Here is a 20396-nt window from a genome sequence, read left to right as displayed (position 1 = left end):
GGAACAGCATTGGGGAGAGTTATTCCAAGCTTCTTAGCCCACTGAGGATGAGCTGAATTTCCCACAGACACCTGCCTGACTATACTCGGGACTAAGTCTTCAACAGGTTCATAAATAGCAACGAGAAGTTGGGCAGATGGACAGAAAACCCTAAAACATAAAACTTTGGCATTCTCTGAAATGGAGGCATAACAACAAGATTTGTATGTGCTGAGCAATGTTCAAAATTGGGAGGAATGTAAGTAAGAATTTTCAATTAAGGAAGTACCAGGTATGCATTGGAAATGGCAATCCCATTTCTCGACAAAAGAGAGCAGAATTACAAATGGGTTTTTTTTTCTACTTCTTTTGTGCTGAGCAATATTCAAAATTGGGAAAAAATTTGTGGAGGCAAGGTTCATATTGCAGGCAATAAAGCAAGGCAGGGCTTAGTATTAGCAGTGGCCTGGTGGTCCCGGGCCACCAAATTTCGGAAAAGGCTATCATTTGGTGGCCCAATCGGACACTAAAGATTAAAATTTAATAATGTTTTGGTCTATAATGGGCCACTATGTTTCTTTTTTGGGACACCAAAAGTTCGGTTTTGGAGATTTCAGTGCCCGAAATGGGCCATCAGAGAAAAAAAGTTAGCGTCGGGCCCTGAATAAGATTTCAAATATGTTATAGAGAAAACAAAAAGATGAGAAGTGATTCTCACGTTGTCACTGCTGGGCTCATCCTTTGTGGCCGCCTCGATACCGTAGGCAAGGAAACAGAGGATTGACCCGATCCAGAGCAAGGTGGAGAAACCGCCAAAGAGCTGCTGGCAGAACTTCACCCACTCCGGTGTCTTCGGCGGGGGAGTCAGGGCGTTGGGGCCATCGCGGGCCAGCACCTCGGCAGCCTGGGCTTGGGTCAGACCCTGTGAGGGATAACGAAAGAGAGAGATAAGAGCCAAGAAGTTAACGCGGGTGGGAATATGTTTGGAGGCCAACTTCAGGGTAGTCCACAACATGAAATTTGAGCATGTCGAGAGCTGTGAATGTAAGAATATTGCAGAAATACTTAGCAAACCATAGGTCTCCAGTGAATGAAAAGAGATCAGAGAGAGAGAAGGGGGGGGGGGGGGCACAGCAGGGAGAGCAGAACAAAGAGGAGACTTAGATACAATATGAGAAATATCATCTGAAATATCATCTATATGATACACCAAATGGCCGAAAATTATTATGACAAATATTAGATATAATCATGGTCATAAAATCCATCTTCTCCAAGTAAGTGATTTATTGATTGATTGATTTATTTTTCAAACATTTCATTCACACATTAAAAGACAAAGAGTGAGATGGCGATGGGTACTCACACTGTTGAGGTTGGAGTTCAGGCGAGCCACCAGAGCTTCCATTGGAATCTTGTGGTCATCCTGATAGGGGAAGAGATTAAGATTACAATCAATCAGAGAGAGAAACTGCATTTCTCCTAAAATAAAACAAAACACAACAAAGAGCAAAAACAACTGAGCACAGGCCTCTTGTTCCTGCTCTTTTTGGACCTACTTGGTACACATGCTACATGTAGTCTGTACACAAAAATATGCATTGAAACTGAACAAATTTTGAGACATGTCACAAAGGTGTTTCTGTCAACATCTAAACATGTTACATGAGCATAGTCATACGATATCTCAATACTGGATCATAATATGATATAATTGAGAATGATCATTTCAAAAATGACTTTTTTTCAAAAATACCACACACAGAATGATCACTACTTTTAATCCAAGAATATTGCATTCGGAATATCAGCTCTACAAAAAATCAGTGGCAACTTCAATGGAACTTTCCCCTCATATGATTAGGTAATGTGCATTCATAAGATGACTAAGACAGGTCATCAGATTGAATGCAAAAGAAATATAAAACAACAAATGAAACAGGAACACATTTCAATTGGGGAAACCATGATAATTTTCATACTTCCCCTGCAACAAAGCTCAGGTAAAGGAGCTTTAAGGCAAAGGCATGCAATCTAATTCATGAAGGGGAAAAATTGTGAAAGAACTTGTTTGTTTTTTGTTGCTTTTTTTTCTGTATCATTCTATAAATGATAAACCTCATTTATCACTTGAATCGAGCATTAGACTACAGAAAAATGAAAAAATATCAACCGCAAGAAAATGAAATTAGGCATACAATGTAGCTGTAGTACCTTGTATCTGCTACAAATGTATTTCTTCTTCTCAGAAGTCACATATATATCTGAAGTATAATACCATGAAATCAACCTAAAATGTTATACATGCACAATAATTGTAGTCAGGAAATGGAAAATAGCCAAATAACAAGATTAGTATTGGAACTAACTAATTCCAATATGGGGACAAAAATCCCTTTCCCAAATGGCTTGGATTAAGGCTGGTAACAATAAATTCAACACAACTTGACCAGCAGACAACTAAATAATCCAATTTTCACAATCTCTTACCATCTCTGCTTCCTTCTTTAATTCATCAAGGCTGGCTCTTTTCTTAGGATGCTTCATAGAAATACAATTTTTTTTTCTTTCAGTGTGAACATGACTGACAAGATTATAAATCATATATTTTGTTGCTATAATACTTCTGTTATAATTTGTAGCTATCAATAACTCAACAAGTCATATAAAATTACAAACTTTAAAGGGAAGATAAACCCCAAGAACAATGTGGATTGAGTGAAAGCAGCAACATTAGTAGAACACATCAGTGAAAGTTTGAAGAAAATCGGACAATCGATGCAAAAGTTATGAATTTTTAAAGTTTTGGTGTTGGAACCGCTGGATGAGGAGACTACTAGAGGTTATGACGTATGAGTGGACTACAATATCAAGAAAATATAAAGAAAATACTACAAAAATCCATTTTTCATGAAAATTACAAATTCCATCAACTTGATATTGACATATGTTAAGGGTAGCAATTATTCCCCCTGCTTTCTGAAAGCGGTTGGTCTACTGCTCTTTCATAATTCTAGAAAAGTGAATTTTTGTTGAATATCCTTTATATTTTCTTTGTATTGTTGTCCACTCGTACGTCATATCCTCTAGTAGTCTCCTCATCCAGCGGTTCCAACACCAAAACTTTAAAAATTCATAACTTTTGCATCGATTGTCCGATTTTTCTCAAACTTTCACTGATGTGTTCTACTAATGTTGCTGCTTTCACTCAATCCACATTGCTCTTTGGGTTTACCTTCCCTTTAAATGAATGGTGAGCCCTCTCTTGTGCACCTTCCAGTATCAACAACTGATTGCCCAAGTTACGAGCACTTTACACATCTTGTATGACACCAAGAGAAACCTCAATTTTAACACTATGCAGATATCTTCGGAGTATTCAGTATGAACTTTTAAGATCTACAGCTGTATATTTCATATAAAAAAAGTTCTTATTCCCAATACAATACACAGAAACATGGCACAGAAATGGACGGCAAAAAACGCAAGTGCAATGATTTTCGTGTATGATAATTTCAGTGACTCGGAGAACGATTCAAGTGCATAGAATTCCAGGAACATCACCCCGGAGAAAGACGCGAATGCTCGCGAGACCCATACACCCTGTCAGTGTGTGTGTGTAACACGCACCTTGCGGGCATTTGCATTGTTTTCTTGGGCACACCTTCCTTGAAATATTTGCACTCGGGTTGTTCTCCCGGGCACACAAAGATTTTATGTTTTATTTAGCAAAAATTCAAAGACTACTTTCTGAGGCTATCTGCATTTTTCTGGCATTTCCACTAGACTCTGGCTAAATGTCCAGTGATGCAATCCCACTAGTTCCTATGGTCACGAAACTATGTTGGTACTAACTGCCTTATGCAACTTACAAATTCCATTTCTTTCTTCAGCTCATCCAGATCCTTTTTCTTCTGCTTCTTGCCCTTCTTGGGCTTTCCGGATGCATTGCGGCCATCGTCGGGAACCTCCGTCTGGACGGCCACGCGATAACTTTCGCCGCGGCCCTGCAGAGACAAGCAAGACACAAATGGTGAGTTCACATTGCAACAAATGCACTTAACACTGAACAAAGTAAAGATTTGATCAAGAAAAAGCACAATGCAGCCCCCCCCCCCCCCCCTTTTCTGATCCATCAATAAGGACCTCACTTCGAGAACTGGGCTCAATGTTTATTCTGTGGTGATTTTTCTGAACGAATTTTCTGTGAATGACCTCTTGTGTAGGTACAGCTGTACATTATCCATTACAAACCCATACCTTAAAAATGATTTGTGATCTACAAAAGGACATTTTTGTTTGTTTGTTTTTATCGAGTAAAATAATTTTTTCCTTAATAGTGGATACATACAACTTGTATCATGGAACAACTTATATGCTGTAATTAAAACTCCACAAAAAACAAATGAACAAACAAACAATATAATGACAAGAATCTCGTGTTCCTTAACCCTTTAATCATCCATGCACTGGATTGAAAAGGAATCACCAAAACATAAGTAACACTATTTACTACATGAAACACAAACAACAAACACACACCCTTCAATATGCACGCACCATCAAAGATTGGTTAAAGTTTGCAAATGGGAGTAAATTTGTAGGTATAGAAAATATTATTTACAAGGTAAACCATTCTTTGTTTATAATCCTTCCATGGACCACTGTGCAGAGTAGAAATAATTTTTCTGTAGAATTTTCCAGGAAACAAGCGGATTATAAATACCAGTGGAAAAAAAAAATGCCAGGAATTCATACTTCAATGCATACAAATCAACACACAGACTTTACATTTGTACCTGTACACATACAGTATTTGCCTCTCTTCCTCCACTCCCAAAATAATGTTGATCATGAATGTTGATCATGAGTTGTGTGCATGTACTTCATTGTGCAAGGCACATGACCTCAGTCATGATTGGGGTGCTATTCTACTATAAAGTGAGCTTTCAGAGATTGGGGGGGGGGGTGGGGATGAGAGTTGAATGCATCCTAAAAGACCTGTGAATGGTTTTCTAATTTGTGTTTTTGATTTCCCCCATAAGATGTAGATCATCTTTTTTTGTGTGCGTTTTTTTCTCCTTTCCATTGTGAAACAACTACAAACATTGTAGCCTTATTTTCAAGCTTGTTTCTTGTAGCCATAGAATGGTACAGTTTACAACCCAATAAACTACTTTGAGCTCACCTAAACATACGAACAGAAGATACAACATGAACTGTAAAACCAGAAATGTTCACAGGTATTTTTTGCAAATTTTGCAAGGGCCAAGATTTGCAAAATTAAAATGAACACAAAAACTCCTGACTACACTATACAGTGTATGTACTGAATGCCACAGGCAATTTGCGAAAATCACATGCTGCAAACAAGGCAGTCAGCTAAAATTTGTGAAAATTTCATGGCATGAAAATGTCTTGCTTTTATACATTATTTTTTAGTCTTCCAGATACCAAAATGATTGTGATTGAAGCCATGGTTCGGAAACACAAGGGCTTGATCAAGACAATAAAAGCCTAAAAGCATGTTTGCTTGATAATTCCCTAATGCCTTTCACCTGCTTGCCACATGACAATATCTTTCCTGAACTATGCATTACCATTACCACTGCCAACTTTTTTTTTTTTTTTTTTTTAAATGCAAACTTTAATAGCGCTTTGTGGTACTGTAAAATATCACAAACATTCGGTGCATGAATCTTTTGTGAATTGAAACCAACGGCCTCTTTCATGAATGAAACTTTCCCGAATTGATACTGGCATTCAATGCATGGAGCAGACAAAAACTTCTGCTGCATTTTACTTTCATATACCTTGGCTCCTTGCAATCACACCAACATTTCTGGCTTCATTTTTTTTTTTTTTTTTTTTGGGGGGGGGGGGGGTGGCAGGGTGAGTCCTTAACCTTTTTGCAAATTGAACCATCTAGCCTCATACACCTGTAGCTCTGGATACACAGGGCAGTGAAACAAACCTATCTCCTAACTTTAAACAGTGATAAACCTTATCACCTTCCAGGTACATGTGTGTCTTCAGTGCTCATACACAATAAGCAACCTATGGACTCTCCCCATTACCCACTTCACCCAATGAGATGTCCCCTCCTTCGTACTGAGTTTAACAATGCATGAACTTTGCACACTGCAAGATAAGAAGGAATCAACCCCTAAACCTCCTCACACTCCTATGGTTCACCTATTAAAAGGAATTTGGTCTTTTCAGGTTTACTTGTTTGTCTTAGTGCCTTGGCAGAACACACTGCATTGCTTGAATTGGTCTCTATTCTTCTATTATACCTCTGCCAACAAAAGGGTCACGCTTCAATAGCACGATAGGTATTAGGTCAGACTTAGAGGCGGATCCCGTGTGAGGGAATAAACCCATGTGCCACACTTTTTTTGTGGGTCTCTACGTAGATAAGAATGGAGTGTATGCTTTAACCAGTGTATACCAAAGATGTGCAATGTACATGTACATACTGCACCTTGACTGCAGATAGGCATTTTAGGTTTCACCAGCTTTTGTCCAAAAAAAAAAAAAAAATGATAAAAAATGACTTGAAAGTCATGTGGTGAATACCAACTTTCAAGGAAAGACAAATGCTGAAATTAGCAGAGACTGAGCAAAGCATGAATAACAATAACTAAATCATTGACATGTGGTGCTGTTAAAGAGCTACATGTATACCTAGACTTCTTCATATTGAAACTTTGGTCATTAGAGCACATGTCTTTATGACCTAGCCATCTTTTTTGATGCAACTTCATTATGAAACAAGATAATTAAGCAACATTCTTGCTCATCATGATATTCTTGCTCAAACAGATGGGCAAAACTACATCATTATATTACAGCTTGCTCACTATCGCCTACACTAGCTACAATGTAACTCACACTTACATGTTTCAGGGCAGTGAATATCTCATTTGTTCACTCACTTGCTATCAGAAGATATTTTGCAAGTATCTGGACATTCACTTATCTATTTTTCTTACCTACAAAACGTACTGAAGAAAACCCCAACATGCATAGAAAATGGCCGTTGGGCCATGAAAATTATATCTTCCTCCCAATCACACCATCAGTTTCACAACTGAGGAAAGTTAAATCATGCGAAAATATCCTCCTGATTCCTTACACTTTCACTTCCAAATAATGTCCCATACCGACGAGAAATTATGCTATAATCTTATCTACGTCAGGTAAAAAACACTTACTTTCTCCTTGCCCATTTTGCAGCAATGCCCTTATAAGTCAACGCAAAGAAAAGCCGACGCCCAAAGACACATGCAACGACACACGACCTGGCACCTCCTCCGACGCTGCACAAAGTGAATTTTTCATTCCCCCTTCCCAAAAAGTCCTGACTAACTAGCGTGGAAAATGCCGGTTGGGTCCCGAAAATTGGAACTTCCTTTGAATTCTGCCACCTGATTGGTTAAAGTGAGGCGCAGTTGTCGTGAAAGGAAGCACAGGGCACTTGAGTCACAGAGTCAATGACAGGTCATACTAGCCTTATACTGAAGGAAGAGAAGGGGGGAGGGGGCAGGTTATCAGCGCCAACTATTTCAAGAATATTAGTCACGAGCAAAGACAAAAGAACAGTTTGAGCCACGTGATAGGTACCCCAGAGATGAAGAATACTACCGGTATACATGAACACGAGTGCCACTTGCCCAGGGCAACAGGGGCATACCGGGCTAGTAGCATGAATGTACACTTGCTTGTTGAAAGCATACCATACAAGGCAAAGTACATCCTATTGTAGACCAATGCGGGCAAGAAGAAGTGTCTTCTGTAGTGCCTACCCCTGAATAGAAATACTGTAAAAATCATGACTTTTCATGTGCACGAAACCTATACAAAGCAGTTTATGTACATGAAGAGCCAAGATTTGCAAAATTAAAAAATCCCCCCCCCCCCACACACACACACAATGCACTGAATGCCAGGGGCAAAGTGTGAAAGTTTCATGCTAACGAAAAAAAAGAAAGAAAGAAAGAAAGAGCAGACTCAATTAGCAAACATTTCACACACAGTATTGTGTTTCTGGTTTTACAGTAGAATTGAAAGCTTCTCAACTTGAGGTCCCTTTGAAGTAGTCTTCATGCCTCAGATACACATGTTCTGCTTGATTCTACTTCATGGCAGATTGCTAGAGACGTGCCCCATGACAGAATAAGCTCTCCTTGTCCTACTCCTGGTGATTGCAAATTAAATCAATTCTTGCTGACAACTGAATGAGACTTTCTTTTCTACTTGGAGGGTTTCCCATTGTTTTTCATCCCCTGCTTCTTGCTTATTCAACATAAACCTACATGTACATGCAGTCTTCAATCAAACCTAGTGAACTAGTACATGTACCCATCCCTGAGTAATTATGCTTTTCCTTTTCTTCAAACAACTCCAAGTGCACTGCTGCACATAGACATGCCCATACAAAATCAATGTTCGTTGGTTTACAACACAAATGTGGTCAGAGGACCTTCTGGGTAATATGGATTAAGGGCATTACTGGCTTGTGGTGTACATGCAATCTCTGGCTAACTTTAGAAGATCCCTTTTTCATTGCAACAATAGAAAGCCAATCAGGGTCCCACAGCAAAGTGGCTAAACTGGACTCTGGTGCAATGTTTCTGAAAAGCTCAATTGGCTACAATACAAGGAGGAAAGTCTGAACCACTGGACACAGAGCTCAATGCTCTGGTAACTTACGACACAAAAGAGGCCTAGAAGAATGCATTTCAGCCAACAGTATCATATAAGTTATCACCATCCAAGAAGCAGGCAAGCCAAACTGGCAACAAATTAATCCCCTATCTGTATCAAGCTTCTCTGCATCAACCATATGATGTATCCCAGCAATTCACCATTTCATCTGAACAGTAAAAAAAAAAACCACTCAATAATGGTTATCCATAGCAAGTAGAGTTTTAAAGTCTTATGTGTGCCAGGTTTTAAAACATTAATATCGACTTCTCAGAATGTCCACCCTGACTATTGCACACAAATGCAACTCGATATGTGCAAATGTGAAAGTTGTTTCTATTGTGCAGCTTCATATCTAATATCTCTCATTACACTATATCAGTTTAGATACTGCATTACACATCATTTATACTTCGAAATCATATACAAAGTCACAACATGAAAACTAACGTGTACCAAAAATAGCAATGAAGAGCTTTTTGATCACAAGGAACAAAATCTACCAAGGTGGAGTCATCTTTTGGTAAAGGAAGAATGATAACACTATTGCTACATCATGTACTTATTGCACATATTCAAAGTGGAAAGATAACACAAAAGAGGAAGAGGATATCACCCATACATGTAAGTTATCTCATTGTGGTAGGCACGTGAGAGAGCAAAGGAAATCCCGGAGTGAGTGGCAGGAAAGAAGTCGCAGATCAATGAGCATCCGTACTCATTCTACCACGTTTACTGAAGCCTCAATTACACAGCACAATTCTGAATGTGTAACCAGTCATTTTCTGAATTTTTTTCTGATACTGTAAATTTGTTTCTGGTGTGATATCGCACTGTTTTCACTTTTGAGGCTGATCTGAATTCTCTGTGAATGATTCTTGACACAAACATGTGTAGTGTTTTGGTTTGCAAAATGCTTCAAATCCCTCCTCTTACCCACATTTGTTTTTGGTGTGATATCGCACATATCGCACATACAATACTGTGTTGCACACAGCACCTACACTGTAGCCTACATGTACCTTTTCAATGCCATAATCTCATGTGCACGCCTCTACATACATTTTGTACCTCTTGTACACACAGCTAAATGAGTCATTCTTGTTTCCCTAATAATTTTTGTATCTCACTTTCTGTTCTGAAAAGCTCTACACTCATTTTACTGATTAATACATGTATGTAGTGCTGATTGTTACGGTTGTACACTAACGTAAATTACCCATTACATATCACAGGCTGACAGCTTATCACAGGATGGCAGAATCTGTAATCAATAAAAATACATAATATGCACACAATTCCATCCCACCTTTTCCTTTTCTCTCTACTGTAGCTCTTCAAACTTACATGTATCTTTACCTCTATGATCTCTATTTTTACTTCTTTCTCTTTCCTTTTTTAATATGTACTTGTATTGATACACTTTTAGTATGAACTCTAGCCTTTGAGAGCACCATGCACGTAGGCCTATACAGGGGTCAGCCTTATGTACATGTACATTATGCAATTGATTTTACAGTGCAACCAGAGCATCCGATCGCAACGCGCACCATTATATGAGATGGAAGATGCCCACCTCCCTGTAACAGTGCGCATCATCCAATTCAGCCCTGTACACACCAACGGCTACAAACTAGCAAGCCGGCTACACACTAATGGGTATCCCACTGCATGAAGAACCGACTGCTGTCAAAGCTATTGCAAAGAGCAGGGGGTACTGTTAAATGTCAACCTATGCTAATGGCAGCGAGGCAGGAAAGCAGTAATGCAGGCATTGGGCGCCATAGCGAGCTCCTCTTATTTGGAGAGAGTGGTATTGATGCGCTATGCACCATGATACACACACACACACACACACACACACACACAAACGATGAGATCAGCGCATACTGTCTGCTAGTGGCACCATGGTAAAGAATGCACACTCTTATCGTATTGGCCTGCATATTGGCTGGCGATGAAATACATGTACGTACTGTACATATGCATTGTATACTCCTCAAACACTGAATAGTGAAGGGTACTTGATTAGAATGGTGAGAAAATGCAGCTGTTCTCTAGAATTTGTATCGCTCCATGACTATCAGATGTTTATTTTAACATAATCAGAAATAAAATGCACATTGTTTATGCAGGACTTGACATTAAAGATCCAGTTTACCTTTGGGAGCAGTGATTTCAAAAATGTGCAATATATCACATTTGATGCATATGTGTAGGTCTGTTGTATCACAAAACATCCTACCATATAAAATTTTTGTAATAAAGCCTAAAATATGAGGAGATATCAGCATTTTTCTCAATAAACCATAACTGTATACGGTTTAGTCTGGAAGCATTCTTATTATAACTATTGTTCACATTTTGTGTATTTAACAATAACATTGATTATATGGATTCACATTTTTACAGTGGTTGTTTCTATCCCTAACTCACATTTCAGAACTATTTTAAAGCACTAATGTTGGGTTTTTGTTTCATCTGCAAATGGTAAATTATGCCTTTAACTTTTTTGTAATGTCTCGTGTACCATGGTATTCAATTCAATTCAATTCGATTCAATTAAAATTTAAGCGGCCCATTTGGGCCACTAAAATTTGAAAGTCTTAAATTTTGGTGGTCCAAAACAGATAGGCAGTGGCCCGAAATAAAAACAGATGAAACAATTCTTTTGAATATAGTGGCCTCTGGGTCATCTCTTACAGTGTATGTCGAGCCCTGAATTATACAGCTTGTACTGAAACTGAAAGGGAACAAAATTAAGTGCCTATACAACTGTACATAACCTATAAATAATACTACACCTAATCAATATGTGTAAAATACAAATTCAAAAGCAAGAAGTAGCAAGTGTTACATTTGATATTCACTGAAACTTTATCCTAAATCCCATCTTGCTGAAAATTCATTGAAACCTGGAAAGGTGCAAAGAGAGGTTTACTCTGAATTTCTTTTAGTTTTGTTTTCACCACCACACAAATGCTGAGAGAATTTTAATATTAAGCAGTGACTTCCTACAGCTTTTGTGCCTTCGTACATTTGTACACCTTGTAGATGTGTGGATACATGTATTGATGTCCACATACTGTATACATTATTTGTAATTTGTATTCTTTTACTTTGTACTTCAGCGAGCAGGGTTGACTCTGACAGAGCTCTACTTCAAGTATTATGAGTACGAGAGGCATTTGTCGCAAACTCCAGAACAATTCTCACGTTGGATATCAAGAGCACACGCAGCTCGCACAATTTCCGATGTGCCCCTACTGTATCTAAAGTGGAATGCCGGCCGGCTTTTCCGCTGCCTCGTAATCCCTGATCTGTTCAGTCATACTTTTCAGAACCCTGGATTTCAGGAACATAACTAGACTTCTTCGAGTCACTTCTTCATTAACAGGATGTCTGGAATTAGGAGCATAAAAAGTTTACAACCTCTTGCAAGGTTCAAGGATGTGAACTAGTGACTGCCAGACTAACAATATCCCTCATGTACCCCCTTTCTGAATCCCTACGCCCTCCCCCCCCCCCCATGAAATTGAAATTGAAAACATGCCAAATTCATTTTGCCTGACTATTTAAAGCACAAAAAGTTGCTTGCACGAAAATGTTCCCTTTCACATATAGCTGTGTTCTTGGTCAAGTGTGAACACGGCCAGACATCACCACTGGAAGAAGCTACACTGTATGCTTCTCACTTCACACTTTTGTGTTTGACCGCACTTTGCATGCAACACAATTCAGGTGTTTGTGGCCCACTACAAGTGGATTTACCATACAGCTGTGTACTGTAAAACGAGGAATCTTCATGTGCATTTTAGCATTATGTGACTTTCGTCATTGCAAAAATTTTGCGAATTAAAATGCATGCGAAAGTTCTCGTCTACACTATATGCATTAAATGTTGGCAGCAACTTGCGAAAATTCCATGCCGCAAAAAAGGGTGTCGGCTCAAATTCGCAAAAATTTCATGCCATGAAAATATGTTTTACAGTACTTGCCCAGTTGGTGCTCTTTGGGGGTCAACCGCTATACCACAAGACTCAACTTAAGAAGCGACTTCACCTAGCGTTGTACATGTTGGCCTAAATGATCAAATACACGAACATAAGTGTACATGTACTGATTATCAACTGCAAACTGTACAGCTATACAGCAGCAAATTTCTATACAGGTTTGCAGTGACTAATTTTCGAGGATATTTAACATTTAAGAGCAGGGGGGTGTTTCATCAACGAGTTCGTCCGAGGTTTTCACCGACAAATTTGCTATCAGCCAATCAGACGCAAGGATTTCAGTAGCTTTTAACAGTTGTCAGTGTAAATCACTGACAAAAAGTTTCATGAAACGGTCCCCAAACTGTGGGAAAGTGGGAGAGTGACAAGTGTCCCATTATCTCATCGGAAGGTTACATGTTTGGGTTAAACCATGCCCTGCACCAAAAACAAATGCCTGGGTAGAGATAACGTTGTGCTCTTCCTGTCTACAGTACTTCAAATTCGGTCTTTACTCCATCAGCAGTTTACTGGTACACTTAGGCTGCGTTTATCTAACTTGAGAGAGAGAATCACGTTTCAAAACGCGTTTGGAACGGTGTTTGCAAACGTGGTTTGAAACGCGATTCTCGGGGAGCCGCGTTTATCTAACCATCATACAATCGCGATTCGAGTGGTGTCACTGCGCAGCTGCTTTGTGCTGTTTGACCCGAGAAGTAAAGGTCAACTGTATACCATCAAACGTGCCTCCTCAGTCACGCACAAATAATGGGTAGACAGCACAACCGGAAACAGCTGGGATTTGACCTTGAGATATAAACGCGTTACAAAACGGCATTGCGTTTATCTATTCACAGGACGGCGATCGTGGTTTCAAATGTGTTTCAAAACGGCGTTTCTAAACGCGTTTGAAAACACGGCTGCGTTTATCTAACCCCTGAAAATGCCTCAAACGCGTTTAGGATCGTGATTCTGCCTCAGAAAGTTTTTAGATAAACGCAGCCCTAGATTGCACATAGATCTCTCATTACCACCAGTATACAATTGTAGGTCCTTGAAAGTAGTGGTCAAGAGTGGGCTAGCATTAGAAGGGAGCCGATCTTAAGACACCTGAAGCAGGCCCTTGCCCACATGGGCATTTGGGCACGGGCCCCACACTTTTAGACAGGTGGTATACTGATGCATTTCTATCAGTGACTATTTGAAGAAAGTTGTGGGCCATGGGGTCAAAGGGTAATGGTCAAAAGTCAAGTGAAATTGCTCAAATTCGGTAAATATTTGATCTATGGAACCTTGTTCAAGGAATATAGGCCTACAATAAATACTCAACACATTCATGGTTGTATTGTCAGACTTGAAGCATGTCATTTTAATTTTATTTTTTTATTCTATTTTTATTTTTTGCCAATCATGTGGAACTGTTATCTCACTTTGTCGAGAGTACTGTGACCTACTGGAAGATGCAATATGGCAGAGGCATACCAGTCACCACAGCAACATTTCTAGACTATTTAGTCCATTTGTGTGTGTGTATACATGTGTATATTTAACCATGGAGCTACTAACGTTAGTAGCTCCATGGTATAACAGTGTGTGACATCTGATGGACAACCGCCGTTTTGTAAAAACAGGAAATTAGTGTTCCAGACCCGGGGAGACTCTTTTCTTTTTCTTTTCTATCTTTTTTTTCATGGAGACAAGTGAGAATCTTTAGCACTTAGCACAGGAAATGAATCACCGTCTTGCTAATTGATGTTATGTAGTGGGAGATTTGATCAGAGCTCATTGCACACTGGTCAAAAATCCTCATCTCGCCGCTTCACCCCCCTCCCCAACCTCCCAACCACTGACTCGAAGTTCCTGATCACGAAACTTGTGTGTCTTGGTGCACTTGTTTTGCCCACATGGTCCAAACTTGTCGGAAAATTACTAGTAATCATCATCAATTGGGCATTTACAGTATTTCACTTCCACGAGAGAAGCATTGCTAGTGTGCTGAAGCTGCAGAAGTCAGTTTTTGTAGTTTCATCAATGTTTGAAGTACAACAAAACTTTTCATGGTAGTTACTTTTTAATTAGGGGAGGGGAAATTCTAATTATTTGGACATCTACTGGTAATTCTTTTTTTCTCAACTTAAAGTATGTTGACATCTACACCATTTTTTTTAGACATGAACAAAATTGTACTGTATGTCTCATTCCACTAGCCTTACAAGGCAATGAACTATGCAGATTAGCCACAATCAAATTCAGATATTTCAATACACCTGAAATATGATGCAATCAATCATAAATTACAAAGTCGGTACTTACCCACTACAGGCAAACTTTGATTAACCATGCAGCCTTGCAAACTTTGCTGTACTTTTTGGCAGATTTTTATCTTTATTTTGGTTTAAATCGGAAATAACAGCATGTACATGTACATGCATGCACACATCTTTTCAGAATTAGATCAATGCTTTAAGAAAAATAAATAAGATAATAATATAATATGGACTGGCCTTGAGGGGGATACAACATTTATTGCCTGAACTAGAATTGTATACAATTCTAGTGAGGGCAATTAATGTCGTATCCCCCGAAAGTAGGCAGTCCATATCATTATTATTACCCATTTCAGGCATCTTGAGCAGCAAAATAAATTATCACAATGTAAATTTAACAATTTTCCACTCGACGCCAGCTCGAGCTCTACACCACACTGCGCGCCGCATCCCTATAGGCCTTTACACAGCTCAGGTACGCGGTGCGCGTATAACAGCTAACTCACACAGGCGCAGGGATCATCCCCTATTTTTACGTGTTAACCTTACTATGGGAATTTGCCATCTGTCGCGAAACTCGGGTATGCGGCGCGCCTAGAAACAGCAAGGCTCACACAGTAGCAGCGATCGTCGTTTAGTTTTATGTGTTAACCTATGGGAATTTGCCCTTCGTCCCGAAACTACTCCGCGAGAGACTGTCATCAACAGCAAATTTTCCTCACTAGGAGCTTAAGTGCCCGGATGCTATATTCCCCTCGTTTTTAACACGCAAATCCCACAGACGTTTGTCAAAGCAGGGAATATAAGGAAAATTTGCTCCTCAACTCCCTGCTGGTGTGTAACCTCGCGCGTAAGACAAGGGGGAAAACAATTTCGAAGAACCACAGCTCAGATGCCTGATACGGGTAATAATCGCCTATATTCACTATCGAGTGAAACAAACACCACGTTTGTAAAATTTGTTTTTCTCTTTTCCTCGGCCAAGTCTTGCATTCTAAAGCGGATGTACATGTAGCTTCAAAGCGGTTGAGAGTGTGCGAGAGTGTGTGCTGCCACTTACATGTTTCTCTTTCTTTTCTGTCTTTTTTTTTCTTTCATTTTCACGTAGAATCTATACCTAAATTTCCCTTTCTTTCCTATCAATCACTTCTTTGTGGTTTTCCTTAAGTGTCTAACTTTCTCAAGTTTCTATTTAACTGTACTTTTTGTTTATTCTTTGTTTCCTGCATGGATTGTTTTTCCCTCCAACTACAAGGGTTTTTCCTTTCTATCCTCTCAAATATCTTTTTCTTATGTGTCATTCTAATGAATACTTTTCTTCATTTCCTTTTCAAGCTGTATTCTTTCTTTCCTACCTAATCATATTTGCTTTCATTCAGTTTTGATTCATCTCTCATTCTATTTCTCTACCTAGTGCTTTTCTGTTTTTATATTTTTCTCTTTGCTTTCCTCTTTTCTTTCCAAACATCCATCTCTCCCTTGCTTTCCTTTGGTACGCAAGTTTCTTTTCTTTCTTTCCATCCATTATCTTTAAGTGAACTCTCTATTTTGTAAAACTTCTGTTTCTTTTTTTCCAGGTTTTTTTTGTTTCTTTCATTTTCTCTTCCTCCTTTGCCTAGCCTTTTTAAAGGTTTTATATTCTTTTACTCTTGTCTTATAAGTACATTTTTTCACAATCTGCTTTCATGCACATACACACGCACACGCACACACACACACACACACACACACAACACAATCCCCAATCAATCACTACTTCGAACTCCGTACAAGCCAAGAGAAAGCCGGAAACAGTATTATCGTCTTAACGATACCATCAGACCATATCGAGAACTTGCTCTGATCACTATGAGATAACTAAGATCAATTGTGTGGCACTCGCTGCTGTGAGCATGTTTTGTACACCAATCTGCACTGTCTCCTGTGCAACGCAGTTATTGCAGAGCAAACTCGTACTCGTACATAATGTAGCTGCAATCAACATATTCCGACAAGTGTTAAAGTGTCAAAACGGTAAAAAATTCCTTTCCTACTGCACTTGAATCTCACTCAGATGCAAATAATCGAGGCTCTTGGATATTAAATTAGAGTGACTAGATTTCTACAGTGAGTTTGTGCATGTTTGGAGATCATATGACAAACGGGTGAAAGAAAAGTAAGGTCAGGCCTATGTAAGGCTACACTCGCACCCAAAAATTACTGGGGCTGAATACTTTCCTCCACCTAAAAAAAGTTGTCTAACGTTTGCAAGACTCTAACACACTGGGCTCTGATTAGTTGAGTTGTGAATTCAGCCCCATCACTTTAGGCCTAGCCGCCTACCATTTTTGTTGTAGTAAATGTGCATGCAGTTCTTGTAATACACATTGCATAGGATATATTCTAGGACCTTTAGGGCCTATGATCTCATTACGCAAAGATGCAACAATATGCCTGTACAATGATCTAGACATGTGACATGTCCAGATGCAGAGGTAGGGCCTACACTGTATGGTAGCCCTACTACATATCGACCACCCTTATTGAAACAGACCGCGCATAATTCGCGCACTGAACACTTAGTACGCACTTCTCTGCGCGCAAAGCACATAAAAATGGATTGGCTTTGAATGTAGATTAGGATGGTGTGGGAAAACGTGATAATTCACTGTTTATTAATGGTTTTAATCAAGGACAAAATTTCGAATGAATATTTTCACCGAATCGTAATGACAGCACAATGTAATGTCTATGGAAGTTTCTAAAAGGCTTCTAAAAAGCTTCGTACAACACGGTGTTCAATACAACTCGGTTTACGTGCATTGTCAATGCAAAATCAGCGGTCGATCCTAAAAACGCGATTTACCGCGGGGAGCTGAAACGAGGCCACGCAAGTTCGTCGGCGATATTTTTGCACTGAAACTTCGAATCGAAAAGGGAACAACGGCAGTTCAGTGTTAAATATTCTTATCAAGCAAACAAACATTAGGCGGTCGATTAGTAGTAGGTCCAACCCTACATATTGTATTTTTATGTGATGTAGGAATGACAGCAGACAGATCGCATATTTACTACACACACACGTTTTCTCCAGCCAAGTACTAAAAGTACATGTACAACAGTGTACAACCACAGACACACTGGCACTCTGTCGAATCTCATCACCCTGCAAAACCTCATGTCATACCGGCTTATTGAAATATCAGAAAATAAACGCCTTCATACCACATGAAAAGGTAGATATCACAACCGCACTACCTTGCTTCACATATACATCATACTCTGAGTGTGAACAATAAACGGAAAATAGTGATATCAAAGAAAGGAAAAATTACCTCGCCGCTCTTTTCCACACGTGCAGCCATTTCTCAACTTGAAAGCGGAGAAAATGTGCGTAATCGATGTGTTATACGTACACGTACACTAGCACTGTGTACTTGTGCGATGTGTAACAGCGTGTGTGTGCCAGCTAGCTACAGTATATTCGCGCGCTCATGATCCATGAATGGATTTGTGGATAGCAGTGGATCGGACCGCGCATGCGACTCAACCAAAGAGGTTCCTAATAATAGAGTGTAATTCAGTGCGAACAGGCGATAACAGTTGCGCGCACGCACGAAAGAGGTCTATAGGGTACCGCATACCGTTTCATGGAAGTTGTCAGCCAGGCTGACAAGTTGTCAGTCTCTGACAATCCCCATGGTAACAGTCAGTGACCAGAGCATCTAAGCCAATCAAAACCAAGGATTTTGCTGAAATTGTCAGAGACTGACGACTTGTCAGCGCTGACTAAATTGATGAAACACCCCCAGGTGCCCTGAAACACCTCCACAGGTTTACCATATAAAACCTATATAATGCAGTATTTTCGGTAACGAAATCATGTCGATCTTTATTGGTAAAAAAAACAAAAACAAACAAAGAACATTACATGTTAGCATACGTCCGTGGTCCTATTCTAGACACATGCCAGATTTAACAACACATTTACAAATACAAACGGTGATTATAATCTCATGTACAACAAAGTTTGGTGATTAACAAAACTACAGTATACAGACAAAAGTCTGATATTAAAGGGACTGTACAGTATGAGTATACTGGTCGAGGTGGAGATTCAAATTTTGAACAATCCTAAGTGAGATAATAGGAAACCTCTTATGAAATGTGAAAGAGCATGTAAACATACAATAAGGATTCAACGTTTATTTGATGAAAATTGATTTTCAAGTGGACGAGATATCCAAAAAAGTGATAATAATAAAAGACTACAGGCCACGCCTTTTATTAGGATTTCTTTGTTTAACCTTGTTTTTGGATATCTCAGCCATTTCAAAACCGATTTTCATCAAATAAACTTTTGATACCCCTAGAATTGCATGATCTTTGACATTTCATAGAGTGGTTTCTGAATTTCTCGCAAAACGTTAAAAGCTAAATCCTCATCTCGACCAGATCTGTACAAACCCTTTAATCAGCATTTTCCCAGTAAAAGACCGCTACTCAGTATTTTAGGTCCTACATATTCAATTCTAACTGTAGGTAAAGTGTCAATCAAACTATGTTAATTCGTGTACTTATCCAGGATATACGTTACATAACTGCATGGTTTTAAGTGTCAATAACTATTTTGTCAGAATACGATTTTCTAATTAATGTGAAGTGCCAGTCATGAAAAAAAAAAATCATTAAATAAAGACCAGCTTCGGCGAAGACGGGGTCGGATGGGAAAATCATTTTAATTTATAGGAAATGAATATTTGTCCATATGCAGCAAGATTTTATCAAAGAAATACATATACTATAGATGTCAATGTATTTTGTTGAAAAAAAAAAAGGCTTGCTCTCTAAAGGCGCCGCTATACTAGGAGTCTTAACGCCATGAAGCAAAAAAAAAAAAAACAACAAAACTTTTATACTTTTTAAACTTTATACATGTACTTGTATGCGTAAATGGGCTAGTGAATTGTAAGCTTGAAGTCACAATAAACCATCAGCATACTGGTGGCGAGAGGTGCATGGGTGACATCGCTACTTTTAATTTACTGCAGGAGTGCATCGATGAAACGCAAATTGTACACTGCACTTTCGCCATCTTTCAGCTCTTTTTTGTTTTAGAGCGATGCGACATGTCTTTGTTCGTACATGTGGGCCTCATGATTTGACTCTGAAGTAAGGCCAAGGGTTAATAGGGGAAGAGGAACCTTAGACCAACACGACTTCCCTCAGATGGTTGGAGTACCTTTAAAGGGACTGTACAGTACTGGTTGAGGTGGGGATTCATGTTTTGAACATTCCTAAGTGAGATAATGAAAAGCCTCTTATAAACTATGAAAGAGCATGTAATTTTAAGAAGGATTCAACGTTTATTTGATGAAAATTGGTTTTCAAATGGCTGATAACCAAAAAAGTGCTAATAATAAAAGGCGACATGCCACAACTTTATTAGGATCTCTTTGTTTCACCTTGT

At 39.1% G+C, this 20396-nt stretch overlaps 1 protein-coding gene across 1 annotated transcript in view; it reads right to left on the bottom strand.

The window, feature by feature from the left end:
- LOC140229461 (sodium/potassium-transporting ATPase subunit alpha-3-like) overlaps nucleotides 1-18344 on the bottom strand; it is a 37285-nt gene extending 18941 nt beyond the window's left edge. The window contains exons 1-4 of the mRNA XM_072309714.1: nucleotides 18262-18344; nucleotides 3852-3986; nucleotides 1346-1405; nucleotides 698-901 (exon numbers count right to left, since the gene is read on the bottom strand). Of these exons, the coding sequence (XP_072165815.1) occupies nucleotides 698-901; nucleotides 1346-1405; nucleotides 3852-3986; nucleotides 18262-18291 (429 nt within the window). The 5' untranslated portion in view covers nucleotides 18292-18344. The remainder of the gene's footprint in view (nucleotides 1-697; nucleotides 902-1345; nucleotides 1406-3851; nucleotides 3987-18261) is intronic.
- Nucleotides 18345-20396: the final 2052 nt, after the last annotated feature.

Source organism: Diadema setosum, chromosome 6 (assembly GCF_964275005.1).
Source record: "Diadema setosum chromosome 6, eeDiaSeto1, whole genome shotgun sequence".
NCBI lineage: Eukaryota > Metazoa > Echinodermata > Echinoidea > Diadematoida > Diadematidae > Diadema > Diadema setosum.
The sequence above is the reverse complement of the archived record's forward strand: the minus strand, read 5'-3'. Positions and strand labels throughout refer to the sequence as shown.